General features: G+C 35.1%; 1 protein-coding gene across 1 annotated transcript in view; it reads left to right on the top strand.

Annotated features, from left to right (window-relative positions):
* The window catches only part of LOC128985879 (protein germ cell-less-like), a 31,735-nt gene that overhangs the window by 5,850 nt on the left and 8,302 nt on the right, over positions 1 to 17,583 (top strand). Inside the window, exons 2-7 of the mRNA XM_054405840.1 lie at positions 7,677 to 7,800; positions 8,546 to 8,642; positions 9,888 to 10,170; positions 10,624 to 10,808; positions 12,573 to 12,774; positions 15,020 to 15,235. Of these exons, the coding sequence (XP_054261815.1) occupies positions 7,677 to 7,800; positions 8,546 to 8,642; positions 9,888 to 10,170; positions 10,624 to 10,808; positions 12,573 to 12,774; positions 15,020 to 15,235 (1,107 nt within the window). The remainder of the gene's footprint in view (positions 1 to 7,676; positions 7,801 to 8,545; positions 8,643 to 9,887; positions 10,171 to 10,623; positions 10,809 to 12,572; positions 12,775 to 15,019; positions 15,236 to 17,583) is intronic.

Below are 17,583 nucleotides of genomic sequence, written 5' to 3'. Positions count from 1 at the left end.
ATTGTTTTGAATTCAACGTTACATTCACATTCCCCCCCTTTCCCCCCCTGCCCCCAACTTATTTTTTTTAAATAGCAAGGTACCCCTTGTGACATATCAAATAAAAGAGCATGAAAAAAGAAAATGTTTGATGAAAAAAAAATTGAAAATCGGTTCATAAATTTGTGAGATATTTCCCCCTTCCCCCCCCAAACTTAATTTTTTTTTAATAGCAAGGTACACCTTGTGACATCTATCTATATAAATAAAATTAGAGTTTTGTCTGTACATTGCTTAGAATAATGAACTTTTTGGTTATTTTTACATTTCATAGGTCAGAGAAACCGAATCAAACCTTATCTCAATTTCTGTCTGTCTGTCTGTCTGTCTGTCTGTCTGTCTATCTGTCATTCTCTTGGTAACGCTAAAATACGCACTTTATTACAACTACTCCTCAATAACTATAGCACTGTCCCGCCTGAAACTTATTTTCCAAATACTATACATATATGAGATGGTTTTAGACGTATTTCATCGAATATGAGACAGTTAGATATTTAACAGTAAACCCTTGAAAATCAAGTTTTTGTCGATTTTTGACGTGGAATTTCTGGAAGCCCATGTTAACCTTATGAGAAATGAAATTATTGAATCTTAACAGCTGTTTCAATTAAACAAGTTGGTTCTGTTCTGTGATGTTCAATAGCATTAAAGTTACAAGGATTACCAACAGGGTGCAGCACTAGCACTATTATTTCTTTTACATTTATGACAACAGCTAATTTGCAACCTGGAGGCGAGTGAGCGTAGCGAACGAGCTAACCTGAAGGCAAGTGAGCGTAGCGAACGAGCTAACCTGAAGGAAAGTGAGCGCAGCGAACGAGCTCCAACATACAGGTGAGTGAGCGTAGCGAACGAACTTCAACCAGGACGTGATTGAGCCATGCAAACGAGATCAGATAGTAAAAATAAAAGTAAGCCTACCGTTATAGGATCGACCGGCAGACACAGAGGTAATTTAACCTTTTATTGATTGTCATACCGATCCGGAACAACAAAAAACAACATAAAATGAAGCTATGTATAATAGTTTGGCCAGCATATCTTAAAATATGCAAACCAACTGCTGTTCGTTATATAAGAAGGTTTCAACTGAATATTATAAGATCCCCGTGCGTAGAACGGGTACACAGCTAGTATCAAATGAAAGAGCATGAAAAAAGAAAATTTTTTGTGAAAAAAGATTTAAAATCGGCTCATGAATTTGTGAGATAATCACCCCCCTTTTCCCCTACCCATAACTTGTTTTTTAATAGCAAGGTACCCGCCCTTGTGACATATCAAATGAAAAATAAATTTCACCAAACATTTTCTTTTTTCATGCTCTTTCATTTGATATATCACAAGGGGTACCTTGCTATAAAAAAAAATTAAGTTCCGTGGAGGGGGGGGGGGAAATATCTCGCAAATTTATGAACCGATTTTCAATTTTTTTTTCATCAAACATTTTCTTTTTTCATGCTCATTCATTTGATATGTCACAAGGGGTACCTTGGTATTTAACAAAATTAAGTTAAGGGCAGGGGGAAAGGGGGGGGAATGTGAATATAACGTTGAATTCAAAACAATTGGGCCCCCTACGTCAATAGACGATTCCCGCAAACTTCATATTTCTATCTATTGCGGTTTTTACATAAATAAAGATGCAAGTTTTTAAAAAAACACCCTGTATACCGGTGTTTATTAACAGTTTATTATATCCTTTTAGCGAATTTATCCATAGGGAAGTAACTATTACTGTAGGTCTCATGGTAGGACCTAGGCCCGGGACCGATTTACATTTTCATTTTCATGTCCCCAGAGGCCAAAAACACCATATATATATATATATAGATTTATATGTTTATAATTTTTATCTTGCTAATATTATAAATGTGAAAGTTTGTGTGTTTGAAGTTCAATCATGCATAAACCACTGGACGGATTGGGCTGAAATTTGGCATGATGATAGCTTACATTCCCGATTAACATATAGGCATATTCTTATCTCAAAAATCCTTTCGGGCTCCGCCCCAGTGGCTCTGTAATTCCCCATGTTAACCTTATGAGTATTCATATTTAAATGGAATTAAAGAATTTAGTCAGCTGTTTCAACTAAAAAAATTGGTTCTATGATATGGAAAAGCATTTAAAAGTTTTAAGATTTACCAACAGGGTGCAGCACTATATTTTTTTTGCATTTATGAAAACAGCTAATCTTATCTTACTAATATTATAAATGTGAAAGTTTGTGTGTTTGTTTGTTTGTTTGAAGTTCAATCACGCATAAACCACTGAACGGATTGGGCTGAAATTTGGCATGATGATAGCTTACATTCCCGATTAACATATAGGCATATTCTTATCTCAAAAATCCTTTCGGGCTCCGCCCCAGTGGCTCTGTAATTCCCCATGTTAACCTTATGAGTATTCATATTTAAAGGGAATTAAAGAACTTAGTCAGCTGTTTCAACTAAAAAAGTTGGTTCTATGATATGGAAAATCATTAAAAAGTTATAAGATTTACCAACAGGGTGCAGCATTATTTTTTTTGCATTTATGAAAACAGCTAATTTGAACTAAGCAGCAACAAAAAACTGTGATTCGCAATGAGAACTGTCAAAGTAGGATTGTTTACAATTTTTCATTTCATGAATAATTTGTGATATTTTTCTCTATTGTTTAGGTGAAGTGGTAGAACAATATGGCTATGGTAGATGTGTAATACTATAGAATACTGTAAATTTTAAAAAGCAAATTTTATCAAACTCTGTCTTCCTTTATTGCAAACGCAAAGCTTGAGTAACTGCAATAAGCATTTTATACTATTCCAACCCCGTACGAAGGACGGGTACTCTGCTAGTTTGAACTAAGCAGCAACCAAAAAACTGTGATTCGCAATGAGAACTGTCAAAGTAGGATTGTTTACAGTTATGTTTATGTTTTTCATTTCATGAATAATTTGTGATATTTTGCGAATTGTTGATAATTTATTTTTCTCTATTGTTTAGGTGAAGTGGTAGAACATTATGGCTATGGTAGATGTGTAATACTATAGAATACTGTAAATATAAAAAAAGCAAATTTTATCAAACTGTGTATTTCCTTATTGCAAACGCAAAGTTTGAGTGTAACTGCAATAAGCATTTTATACTTATATTCCAACCCCGTACGAAGGACAGGTACTCTGCTAGTAATATCTATAAGTTTAATAAAAATGAATTTCAGGGTACTCTGGTTTTTATTATTTTACTTATTTCTTGAAAAAGTAGCCCTAAAAAGTGAACAAAACTATCAAAAAATAGATTTCCTATATATATATATATATATATAAATATATATGAGTGAAAATTTAAAAATGTACATTTTCAGGAAAAGCACTTTGCAAATTTTTTTCCCCTTTTTTCAAAACTTTTATTATTTTTTTTATTTCATTAATATTTGAAGTTTCATAAAATGTCCATGGTAACGCAATATCTTTGGTAGGCCTAGTTTCTTTTTAAAAGAGCATCTTTAGTGGAAAAACACAAAATCATGTCACGACCATAACGGACGTTTAAATGAATATTAAAAATAGTTAATATTATTTTTATAACTATGTTTTGCTATAAATTAATTTACTTTTATGACCATTATACAATAAAAAGGTCACTGATCTTTTGGTACCGGTATATTTGGTCTTTCTAGAAAAAAATAAAAAAACTCAAAAAATTGAAAAAAAGCCAATAAAATCTTTTAAAGTTTGTATAACTCCGAAAAAACTTACCTGAGACCCGAAAAATCGTTATGTTTGTATAGAGGTGTGCTTCTTTTGTGTATAAAACATTGAAATACGACGATATTTTAATTTTTGAAATTTTTATGATAGAAATCATAAACGTGATGGTCAGGGACAAGCGGTATGGTCGTGAATTGTCTGGAATAATCTAAATCTTTCTAAACAATCCTTCAATTATCCTGTTAGTTATAATAAAAATATGTGTTTCAATTGAACTAAACTGTTCAATTTACAATTATATTAAAGTTATTGTCACGACCAGTGTGTTTGGTTTAGCCCTGCACCTCATGTTCGAGGATACAAACTGGACTTCTAGGTTAATCTAGCAATTGAAATATCTTTTAAAAAAAATTAACACCATGTCTACTTCATCCAATGACTACGTACGGTCATGGACACACAAAAATTACAAAAAACACAATCTTTCCTTTATTAATCTTGTAATTCCTCCTTTCAACTCGAAACGACCGGCACTACAATCCTGACGTACACCCCGAACTAGTCTCTAAAACCAACTGACTCCATCGACACCAGGCTTGCCACTGTCGTGCTCCAAAGTTGTAAATTTTTCCCAAATGGTCGTGACGCCAAATCGAGGGACAGACTTATTTTGTCATGGTAGTCAGTTTGTAATGACAATAAAATTATAATATGCTCCTTTTTTGTAAGTTTAATAATTATTGATGACATAAAAATATGGCTTTATATATTTCGAAATGAATAATTAGTCTAAAAACAGCGTGAAAGTTGGAAAATGTATCTTAGGGACACGTCATGGTCGTGAATTTCGAGACTTTAAAAATACGAAAAAAATACCTAGAACCTATTTAAAACCAAATAAATGTGTGTAACATGTTGCCCCTGCCCCAAAAAATATTAAAACACATAATAATAAACTACAAATCCAGTATCTACGAAGTAAAAGTCCAGGGACATGAAAACGTACGTTTTTAAATTTTCACTCATATATATATATATATACACGTCTGTGAACGCGATAACTTGAGTTAGGCCTACATTTAATGTAATCAGACAAGTTGAAATTCACTTAGTCTGCAGGTTTGCTGCGGCGGGGGTATTTTTAGTTATTGCCGTATTTAGTTTTTTGTTTAGTTTAATAAACAAAAATTAATTTTTGAACGGCTGTATATTTTTAAACGAGCTTCCATACACGTTACTAGGGTTATGAAAAGTACTTTATGGTGGTATTTTTTAATTTCACACGTGCTTTAACATGATTTTCTATTTCACCCCCACCCCCAAATTAGTGTAAAAAAAATAAAAACCCCACTAGCAACCCTTATTAGGGGGTGGATGGTGAAATTCAAAATCATGTTAATCAGTGTGTGTCATCACCCTGGTCACGTGTACTGAAGGTTATTTATAATTTACAACCACGAAAAAAATTAAAGTGATGGAATGTAAAGCTCCAGTTAAATTAACGTCAAACATTTCTTGACATAAGTAACTTTTTTTTTAATTTGTCTTATGAAAGTCAGATTTGCCGCATTTATTTAAAGCTCTTTTAAATGATGTGCTACTTGATAGGTGTTGCTATTCAAAAATTTTAAGTTACCCCCTGCAACCCCTATTTGGGGTTACTGTCTTATTACCTACTGCCATGGCCACTTGTTCCCAAGCTGGTACTTGGCCTCGCCAACATATTGTTGCCAGTTCTCTCGGTCCTCCGAATCATCCTCTACTAGTCTAGTCTTTTCCATATCCCTCTGGACTTGATCTCACCACCTAGATTTTAGTCTTCCTACTGGTGTCTCTTCCCCTCAGATCTCCCCTTAGTACCTTCTTCAACAAGCTCTCCTCATTTCTCCTCAAGATATGGCCAACCCACCTAACCCTTAAACTGCTTTTGGCCTCTCCTACAATATCGGGGTCTCGTAATGATTCTCTTAACTCTTGGTTTTGGCAGACTCTCCATACTCACTCTTCACATACTGGACCATATAAAGCTCTAAGAACTTTATTCTCAAAGGTTATAATCTTCTTTTCCGTATTTTTTCTCAGGATCCAATTTTCCCCTCTTTTTATATTATAAAAGTACTGGTCTAATTATTGTTTTGTAGATTCTAATTTTTGTTTTCCTTGATAACAACTTTGATTTAATTTGTTTTCTACATGCATACAAACTTTTATTTGCTGCATTTATCCTATTATTCTTTGAAATTTGTGGTTGTTTATTTTGAGAAAATTAGCAATATTTCCATCTTCCTCCCTTGCTACTCTCATAAATTGTGTTTTCACGTCATTTATCTTAAGTCCTACATATTCAGTTTCATTAATTAATATCTCTGTCAAAACTCAAAACCCTTATATTAATATTTGTCCCTAGTTTTAGTCCTAAGGGTGAATTTTTTACTGCTTGTAGGGCTTCCTCTAGAGCAATATTGAACAGGAGGGGGTATAGTCCTAGGGGGGGGGGTGGTATTGGGGGATTGGGGGTGAATTTCAAAATACCACCAAAAAGTACTTTTCACCCTAGTAACGTGTATATTGAAGCTCGTTTGAAAATATGCAGCAATTAAAAGATTAACCAGGGAGGGGACTATCATGGGACACCCGGTATATAATATAAATTTATATATAAATATTATTTATATATAATATAAATTCTGCGGTTTGAGCAAGCTATGAGCGCCTCTAGTGTTCAGGTTCCAAAAAGCTGTGAGTCACTGGTGTCGCCACTGGTGTCTCCACTAGCTGCACCACCGGTTGCTCATGGCTAATAGAATCGATTAGAACGGCTATTTTTTTTGGCCAAATCGATATCATGACGCCGTTGTATTAAGTTATCGATTGTTAACTTACAATCTGTATAGAACGTTTAGATTTTGGTTAGCCTAGTGTAAGTGGTTATCAATCAAATCAACACTTTTATTGTTAGATGATCCCATGGAGTCGTTAATCAAGATTCATAGTTATTTTTAATAAATGGTTTTATGTTACCTTTGTCAGTAGCTCAAATGGTCGTTAAAACTCTACAACCAGGTTTTGATGCTGAGTTGCACCATGATCACGTAAATCAGCAGGATAACTTCTTGCTCACATGTCAGTCAAGTTGACGTCGTTAAAAAGTTTATAAAAACAATACAGGACGTTAAAAACACATACAAAAACTTTTTAACCACGTCAACTTGACCGACATGTGAGCAAGAACTTATCCTGCTGACTTACGTGATCATGGTGCAACTCAGCATCGAAACCTGGTTGTAGAGTTTTAACGACCATTTGAGCTACTGACAAAGGTAACTTAAAACCATTTATTAAGTCTTATAGCTCAGGGCACAGAAAACATACTACTATAACCCAGAATACCAACCGCATGGTAAAAATCATTAAGCGTTTTGAGAGAGCTTTGCCTGTCAATCCGTAGGCAGCGCCACCAGCGTTGCCATGCACTCAGCATAGCAACGCTGGTGGCGCTGCCTACGGATTGACAGGCAAAGCTCTCTCAAAACGCTTAATGCTTTTTACCATGCGGTTGGTATTCTGGGTTATAGTAGTATGTTTTCTGTGCTCAGGGGCAGAAAAAACAAAAATTTTATTTTTAAGGTAAGTTGGGTCCTAGTTTTAGGCAATAGCTTTGCTTTTTTGAATTAGCCTACTAGTGATAGGGCCTAGGTAGTAAAATTTGGAAAGGAGTAAAAGCCTCAGGAAATTGAATGGAAGGAGGAGAGCGAATATCCCGTATTCATAGGAATTGGCAAAGCTAGTTAAAAGGAAAGCAATATTTGACTGAACCAATAAATTATAACCCTGTATGGTTGGATTAGAAGTTTAAACATGTTTTAAACGTTTGTTGTGATAAATCTCCCCGAATTATAATTTTGATAACATTTTAATCTCAATGTACTTCCTCTTTTAGACGTAAGCTCACCTGCACAACTCAGTATATATACAAGGCATTGTTTGTTGATGGAAGAAATAGTGATGTTGTTGTGGATGCTCTTGGAAAGGAGTGGAGACTTCATAAGGTTTATTTGACTCAGGTAAAACCACTACCATACAATATTTTGTTGTTTCGGTTCTTATTGATAGTCTTTGTCAATACTTTTTTTGTCTTTGTCTACGCCTGTCGCATTGTCCAGGAGGTACACAAACAGTTTTTGGTAAAGTGGTCCAAACCCATATGATTTGTGGGCGTACTGGGAATTGAACCCTCCCTTTTGCAGTAAAAAAACAGATAAGTTTTTTGAGTTTAAACATTTTGTGCTCCAGGTAATATTTATTCAAGACAATGTTTACTGTTTCACTAAACCTCAACATGGGTAGGATAATGAAAAAAATTAAAATCAGGTCAAAACCTAAACTAGTATTAGACTAGACCAGAACTGCTATTAAGAACAGCTACTAGACTAGAACTGTATTTAAAAAGAAAAAATATCTAAGCATAGGCATAGGCTAACTTATCGAATTCTCCGTCTCAGCCCTGACAGCTTAGGTCAAAATGCTCTGGTGGCCAATGATAATGAACAGTGAAATTAATATCAGCAACTAGTGTTTTCAACAAATTAAAAACCTCAAAATGTTAAGAGTTTTATCTTAAAAGAAATTATGTTATGATGCCAAGCAGCTTATAAGAGTAGTTAACTCTTTCTACAATATGAATAAACTCATGGATTCATATTAAATCAATCATTATTATCATAAAACACAAATACAGTGCATAAATGCATAATAATTTTTGTACTAACCATATTATTTCATTAAAATGGTTTAACTTAATTTTTTCAGAGTCCATACTTTCAAAGTATGTTTTCTGGTTCCTGGAAAGAGACAGACAACAAATACATCAGGATAGAGATAGCAGATCCCAACATAACACTAGACTGTAAGTTTAATACATTAAATTAGACATGTCTAATTTTCAATAAATAATGGTTTAAATACCTTATACTGTCAAAGTGATCCTTTGTAGTCCAAATATAGGCTACTGCAGTTTCGTTCCCGATGATGGGAACTTCATCAGGCTGTCAAGGACATCAAATTTTGTTCCAGGGGAAGTCGTTAAGGTTAAAATGAAAATCCATCGATGTCATACATTTAGCACACAAACGAAAACACAAACAATAAATAAACATTACAAAAACGCCGGTACCGGGAAACACGATACGTACGGAGGGCAGGTCTAGAACGATTAAGGTCTTAACGATTCCAGGTCTTAACGACTTCCTCTGGAACGAAATTTGATGTCCTTGACAGCATGATGAAGTTCCCATCATCGGGAACGAAACTGCAGTAGCCTATATATTTGGACTACAAAGGATCACTTTGACAGTAGGCCTATAAGGTATTTAAACCATTATTTATTACTATACCAGTGATCCGGAGGCTAACAACATGAAGTCTAATTTTCATTGATTTAAATGTAACATAGATTTTAAATAAATGTCAATTGGAAAGATGGACCATACATTTTATCTGCTATGTCTAGGCTCCCCAAAAACCAAAATGTTGTAATTCCTATTCATTTCATTACTGAAAAGTGTGAACTACAGTAAAACCCATTCTAACCTAGGGTTGCCACCTGTCCCAATTCTGTCGGGACAGTCCTGACTTTGGACCCTTTGCCTGTGTCTATGTCTTTGTTAATACTAGGGGGAGGGGGGGCCATCCCGATTCGTCCCTAATCAAAGGTGGCAACCCTGTTTCAACCACACCCTGTTAAACACCCAGGTTAACTGAAGCCATCAATAAAAAAATTGAATACATTCCAAAATTAGCTAGGCAATGGGAACTGTATGTCTTGTCACAATTAGTTGGTTTGGCTTGACCAACAGAATGTAATGGAGCAGACAATTACATAGATAAAGTTCAGAAAACAATTACAATTACTCTCAATTATCATACAAGAAATAGATTTAGTGTATGCAGGTGTAGATTTTTAAGATGACATCAAATAAAATAACATTAAAAACTACTGTTGTAGATCTCTTTGAACGGTCTTAGTCCTTTTAATTCCTAGCATTGACTAACCGTAAAAATAGGTTATCCAAAATGGCATTGCCTCCTTTATTTTGGTTAATCAGGGTTTGCTTTGTCAGAAAGCCGTTTAACACATATTTCCATGTCATAGCACTAAAGGTGGTGCTTGGCTCACTGTACCAGGACGAGGTGTCTATTGAGCCAGCTGACGTGGTGGGGGTGTTGGCGGCTGCTACAATGTTTCAGTTGGACGGACTGATAGACCAATGTCTCTGCATCATGGTGGAGACCATCAGTCCTCTTACGGCCACTAGCTACTACGAGGCGGCCAGTCAATACGGGCTGCAGCGCATCAGACATGCCACCGTCAAGTGGTTCCTGACCAACCTCATGACCTACTACCCTTCCCACGCCAAACGCCTGCGACAGATTGAGTGAGAAAATATTTTAATTTGGTCAAATTAGTTTTGAAACTAATCTTTTTAGTTTCATTTTTATAGTAGCATACGTTGTAAACATCTATCTCAGCATTTTATTTTCTAAAGTAATAAATTTACATCCTGTAATTTGTCCCTATTGTGTTGCGAACCTAATGTTGATGGACTCCTGGAACACATGCAAAATTTACTACATAGTCATCTCCCAAAGACTAGATTCAACAACTTATTTATTTTTTTACCGAATTTCCTATCAAGGGATTAAGCTATTTCCGTAGATCTTGTGGTAAGAACTGGACCGGGGACCGATTTACTTTTTGGTTGTCATGATCCCAAAGGCCAAAAATACCATCTGTTCCAAAATTCTAATATATATAGGCTATAAATTTAGATTCCAGTAGAAGAATGCATTTCCAAGTAATGGTGTACTATACCATTGTGGTGTTGTAGGCCAGACCTGATGGCAGTTCTGGTGCAAGACAAGGACCTGGTGGTGGTACAGACAGAGTTTTGTCTCTACTGGTTGCTCAGATTCTGGGTGTTCTTGAGGCTACATCCACACTGGACCCATGATGAGGACGGCTGCACAGGATCAGACTCCAAACAAGTCACTGAGTTCTTCCATCAACGACCAGGTTTGCAAATCTCATTATACTACCAAACTCTTAGTTGCCAAAAATTATTTATTTCAAGTTAATTCAAAAACCTGAAGTTGTACTTGAATTTTTAATTTTTATATTTTCATTAATTTTTTATACCAGATAAATTTAGAGACATTGGAATTTTTTGAAACGGTGAAGTTCAAATTCGGGTAGTTTTTTTTTTACTTTAAGACATTAACCTGCAATTAGTATGCATCACTAATTAATACCCCAATGAAAAATTCCAGCTTGGTTAGTAACCAAAAGCTACCTTCAGATTTGAAGGGTAGTTGTGAGTGTTCTTCTATATTGTACTCCTTATACGCATACAAGGGCAAGGTAAATTAAAGAGCATTTGGTAGTATCTGCTCCATAGCAGTTTCTTTCACAAAAACCATCTTAGTCTTTGGTTGGCTATCAAGTCGAATAGATAAACAATATACGAGGGTCGTCTATAAATGAAGGTCTCCATTCAGCTCCAGGGGCAGCCAAGCCAGGTAGTTAAAATCTGAGACCAACGTCGTGTCCCTCCCCCTATGGGACAATAAGTTCTGTCATAGTATTTACAATGGCCAAGAAAGAAAATTGACACTCCCCCAAGTAAAAACCGTGTTCTATGATTATATTTCTGTTATCACTGTTGTCAATTGTATCATTTGAGTCAATTTGTAAAACAGTATTGTTACTGAAATTTGCTCATGAATAAAGACCTTATTTATTTATTTAATTGCTATTGAACCCGTTCACCAGTTGATGGACGTGAATGAAGTGTTTGGACATACAAAATGTGCACAAAGGTTAGGCAGGAATTTTGAGTTGGTCTGAAACATGATTGCATGTTGCTTTCCATGGTATAGGCCGACTGTTATTGTTCTTCAGTCTCTTTTAAAGCAGTGGCCAATTTTAGGGGAATTTTGCATGCAGAATGCTATGTGACTCAATGAGGGAGTTTGTTGAACTAATAGGGACGTCTCATGTTGTACAAATATAGGTCATCTCTATAAGATTATTAAGTTATGCGGTCAGCCCTGAAGGTCTGAAATACAATGATTACCAAGCAAAGTTTCCTCAAATTCAATCGTAACTTATAAACAACAACTGTTGGTCCCATTGTCCAAATGACAATGGTTTTATTTAAACTCCATAAACCTCTCATTCACATATTCTAATACAAAACAACTTTTTGCATACACATCTGTTAACTGGAAACCGTAGCCTAATCAAAACCGATTGAGCCCCTTCCTACACAAACCTAATCACAGAATGCCATAGCCTACATACTTGACAGGGGTGTGAATTTTCTTTCTCGACATTTTCAAATACTCTTCACTATGGCAATACTAGTAGTCCCATTGGGTGGAAACTAGATAGAAAAGTAGTGGATGAAGGAAGGAACTTGATGTTGGTTTTAGATTTTGACTAGCTTTTTAGTCATTGGCAGCTTGTTGGAGTCTTTAACATACGGACAACCTTCACATTTATTTATTTGTCAAGTGTGTTGCAGTCTTAAATAATAGACATAAATTGTTGCTAAAACCAATACTCAACAACTTTTTTTACCACGATATGTTTAAAAAATTTACAGATATTTTTCAAACTCTACTGTATTGTATGAAGCTGTATACTTTTCTTTTGTAACTATGTTTAGCACTATCCCTATAGGATCCTGATAATATATATAAAACCGAGAATAATTGTATTATGCTTAGCAGATGTCTAGAAAAACAATCATTGATAAGAGTGATTTGTTGTTGACAGATAAATCAGCCTTCCTGGTGAGTCCTGAAGGCAAGGACTACCTGAGAGTGTTCCAAGGTCTACACATTGGCTCACTGATCACCCAAGTACAGGACCTGCGGACACTGACAACAGACAGGATACTGCCTGAGGTCTGGCTCTACCCTGTACTGACAGACCAGTGGGCCAGTCTGCTATGCTTGGACAGTGGCAAGGACAGAGGGTAAGTGGATATCACTTCCTAGTAGTACTAGATAGCGCTGTACTCAGTGCCATGTTCACTGTATAGTATAGGTGGTATGTGAGACTGTCTTGTTATTACCATTACTGGTAACATCATGTAGAAGGCTGCGTTCCAGATTTTAAAAATACTACTTATAGTACTTCAATCGGATAAACATAATATAATATTGTACATGGAAAAGTCAAGAACGTCTTATGTGGTCACGGCAAAACAAGAATATCTTCAGCGGTGACGGCGAATTTGTGAACATCATCTTCAGACACTGCCAAATCATGAATCATGTCTTCTGAGGTTATGGCAAAATCGTGAATATCTTCCACAGTCACATCAAAATTGTGAACATCTCTTATGGTCACGGCAATATCATCATAATTTATTTCCCACTATCATGAGAAGACCATGAAATTATATGAAATTATTATTATTAAGGTCATGACATTTTTATATGACAATTAAATCATTAATTTTTGATGGGGCATATTCACAGACACTTCTGTGATTAAATAAATAAAGCTCAGCTTGGCTCAACCTGTTTGGTTGGAAAATTATTTCTGGTCCGAATCGATTCCTCGTACTAACAGTTGTCCCAACAAAACCGTTTGCAGGTTTCTTTAGTCTGTTACTAGTTTTGCTGAGGCTTCTATTTGAAATAGGCCTACATGACTAATACAGGTCTAGGGATGCTCCATATTGCATGGTGAAGTGGAATTTAATTTAGTAGACGACAGAAGCTCTATACCCGTTCCCACAGCAGCTAATAGTCACTAATGTTAGACCAGATTGATGCATGCTTGATCCACTGAATACACAAGGCTTGACCAGTTATTGGCCAGTCTCCAAAGCCAACTCGCTAAAGGCTAATTAAGTACAGTAGACTCTCAGTAATCTGGCAAATATAGGACTATGATACTGCTGGATTACTGGAATGTCATCAATAAAAACACTTTAAATGCACAGAACTAGTTTGCGTGGATCGCACGATCAGAAACCGCTATTGCTGTGATCGGACATGACGACAATGAATTTCCATGACCGTGGAAAACTATGATAATGTCAACACGGCTGTGGGAGATGATCAGAATTTTGCCGCAATCGCGGAAGACAACGATAATGTCTACACAACCGGTGGAAATGGTCATGATTTTACCGCGATCACACATCATGTATTTTAAAACACACATCAGCACCACTTTAATAGGTTACATTTTCTTCCCGTTGCAAAGCACGGGTATAGCAGCTTGTATCTTAATAAAAGACAGAACTTGGAACACAACTAATAAAAACTGAACAATTACACATAGTAAATATTGTCATATGTTTCATAATTAATATGACATTATACACAGACTTATTGAAATTGCTTCAACAAAAACCAGAAATTTTGAATCTTAAAACCAAAACCCAAACTTTTTTACTTAGCTGTTTACAAAGGTTAAGGTTACAAAAAAATACAGGTATTAATACAATGTTTATGCAATCAAAATTGAAAGATATCGACTCCAGTGACATAATAAAATAATTATGTGACTGATGAACTTTAAACCCAAAACAACATAATTTTTACTTCTGTCGCAGCATGCAAAAGTTGGCTTCATCGGTCAACCCCAGTGATCCATCTATTGGTCTTATGTGATCGCTGAATATCTAACATTTTTCATGGTGACAAGGAAATTGAGTCATGTCATCAAAAAAATCTTCTTGATTTAATCATTGGCTCTAGACTTGATTATTCTAAGCATTTGGACAAAGTTTGTAGCAGTCTGTGTGTCCCAATGTGGGATGCTGAATCGTCTTAAAGATTCAGAAGATGGTTTTTACTCGACAGACCAAGGGACTGACACTAGTATTTAGAATGTGAAGCCTGAAAGCATGTAGAGGTGTCTTCTGTAACAATCTTATAACTTTTCGTATATTTATATTTTTGAACGTCTTTCCTTTTTGGAAAAACAAACATCTTTTCGAAACAAATAACTCTTCAATATATAATTTCTGTAATCCCCAATGTTAGGCAACTACTTAACATAACACAACTTTTTTCAAACAAACTTATTTTGATTGCATCAAACTTTTTAACACCCTACCATCCACCCTTAAAAATGCGGTGTTAGATGTCACCATTAGGAAATCTTTAATAATATTATTTAATGAAATTTGTTCCTAAAGAAAACAAAGTACTAAAGACAATATAGAATACACATGAATTTGCAAACCCTGATTGTTTTAGACCCGAGAAAGAGCGGATTGGGATGGAGAAATTTTTTTCATCTTGTGTTCGGTGTGGCCGTGTGTTGGAGAGCAAGGACAATCACACGTGGAAGTGGAAGGTGTTCAACTTTGGGCTGGACCTCGTCTGGTCAACCTTTAACAACATGTTGACAGTGCGTCGAGCCAGTGATGATGCTCCACTCAGCTACAATGGCATACGCAATGTCATGCTAAGGTACGAAACATCTGTTCTGATTGCTACTGTTCAAGTAAATAAACAAATTGAGTGTCGAATTGAGAATAGCTCTTCTGAGACATTGACATTTCATTTCATTACTACAGGAGGGCCCAGCTATTCCAGAACCCATATTTCAAACTAAAGTTGGAAAACTATTATTATTTTTTAAGGCTCAGTAAAAAACTAAACATAGAATAGAATCAAGAATTTCTTTCATAGTAATGGCCGAAATCGTACATCTTCTGCTGTATCAGAGACATCATTATTGTCTCACACGATCGCGTCAAAATTGTGAACATTACCAACAATTGTGGTAAAATTTTGATCACACAGTGCTGTCTGCTACTGCAAAAACAAAAACTCCACTCGAAAATAACAAAAGTCTTCCGAGGTTACAGGGAAATCTTAAACATCTTCCGAAGACACAGAGACATCAAAATCAAATCAAAATCAAAATCTTTTATTGTAGTCAGACAATATACATTGTATTACAAACGTCAACTTTAAATACTTCTAAATATAAACAATAAAATAATGCTAATGAAAGTACAAAACTGGTACTATAACACTGATAACACATACTGTAAAAGTAATTAATCTAACAAAAAACCACTAAGTGGTAACACTTTCCCCGCCAAGTCAGCAATCCAAAAAAGATAATAAATCATTACTTTTTCCGCCAAGAAAAACCATGTTATGTATGTAAGTTTGGCAACTTGGCGGCAGACTTTTGCTTGGTTTTTTTCATTGAAGTTACGCTCGTGGATAATTTCACAAATCAACTTCTCTAATTAATTAGTCCAACTAAGTATAATAATTTCGAGGTAATCAGTAAATATAAAACCATCACTATTATGAGTTTATGAAATGTGGCACAAATAAGGCCAAATTTTGTAAAATAAGCTCTCACCTAGCAATGTATTAATGGGAGAGATACTTGCTCAATGAAACTAGTTTTATGGTATTTTTTTTAAAGTGATCGAGCAAAAGTCTGCCGCCAAGTTGCCAAACTTACATACATTAGATTGTTTTTCTTGGCGGAAAAGGTAATGATTTATTATCTTTTTTGGATTGCTGACTTGGCGGGGAAAGTGTTACCACTTAGTGGTTTTTTGTTAGATTTTATTTATTTTTGTAGGAAATTAACAGTTAAAATAAAAATCCTCCTTTCTCTGATATATAGACCACGGCACAACTACATCTCATTTAATTTTAATAATATTGTTTGTGTAGAACTAAATTCTACATTTTTGGTCTAATCTGCTTTAAACAGATTAAAAACTTTTTGACACACGTACCAAAATTACTATTTAACAAACCCCCTGGGCTTAAACTCAGTTTCAAATTTCATCAATGGTCATCTTGAACAACATGAAATGCGTTGGTGTTACATAAGTGTTCTGATAATTAAACCCGTACATCTAAAGACTAGTGTAAATTTAGCCCTTATTAGAGAAGTAAAAATGTAATCAAACAGATTAAGTTTGTTAGAAATAGCATAAACAAAACAAATATTTGAAAAACTCATCCATCCTAAATTTACATATCACTTTTTAATTGCTTGTTTAACATACGTAGAGTGATTTTCCCGATTGTTTTATTTGTTTTAGTGTAACAAAACATAAAACAAACCTTAGTACTAGTACTAAGTTTCAAGTTCCTAGGTTTCATATGTTTTAATAAGTAGTATTAAACTGTTAAAAACGACGAGCTGCTGTACCAGTGTACCATCGGTACACTGCATTTTTCAATGGAGAGTATCGGGGAATATCACTGCTCTAAGTAATTTTATATAGTAGGTAGTTCAAATCATTCGGTATACCGTGGGTATACCTGAAAAAATACTTTATAAAAGTTTTAAAATAATTTTCAGCTGTTCCTATGAATTTCTCTAACATTGAAATTAAATGAGATTTAATCGCAGCTGGTCCTTCTTTTGTTTTTATTTTAATCCCATGTTATTTAAATGGGCCAAAATCGTATTTTGAGGGCTTGCCAAGGGTTTATGGGTCAACGCACCGACTTGAGACCCTCAAAAGGCACATCTACACGTTAAGGGCTTTCAAACAACATAAAAAACATTAAAATTGAGCCAGTGGTTTGGGCTGTAGGTCCGTCAACATTCAAGGAGAAGAAGGAGAACATGGAAAATTTGTGAATTTTCAAACTAGTTTTTCTGGCTCAAACACAACCGTTTTTTAAATTCTTTTTTTCATTTTGTTGAGAATGAGTGCCCCTATCCAGTAGATGAATAATTATTTTAATAGCTTTTGTTTCTTCAGAGCTATAGACGAGTAAAAAAACCACTTTGTCACGTCATGTATATATACACTGCAGCAGCTGTG

The sequence above is a fragment of the Macrosteles quadrilineatus genome, unplaced genomic scaffold, assembly GCF_028750875.1.
Source record: "Macrosteles quadrilineatus isolate MER2022 unplaced genomic scaffold, UCM_ALF_1.0 Scaffold_2__2_contigs__length_208266976, whole genome shotgun sequence".
In the NCBI taxonomy this organism is placed as follows: Eukaryota; Metazoa; Arthropoda; class Insecta; order Hemiptera; family Cicadellidae; genus Macrosteles; species Macrosteles quadrilineatus.
This window is presented reverse-complemented; position numbering and strand designations above follow the sequence as displayed.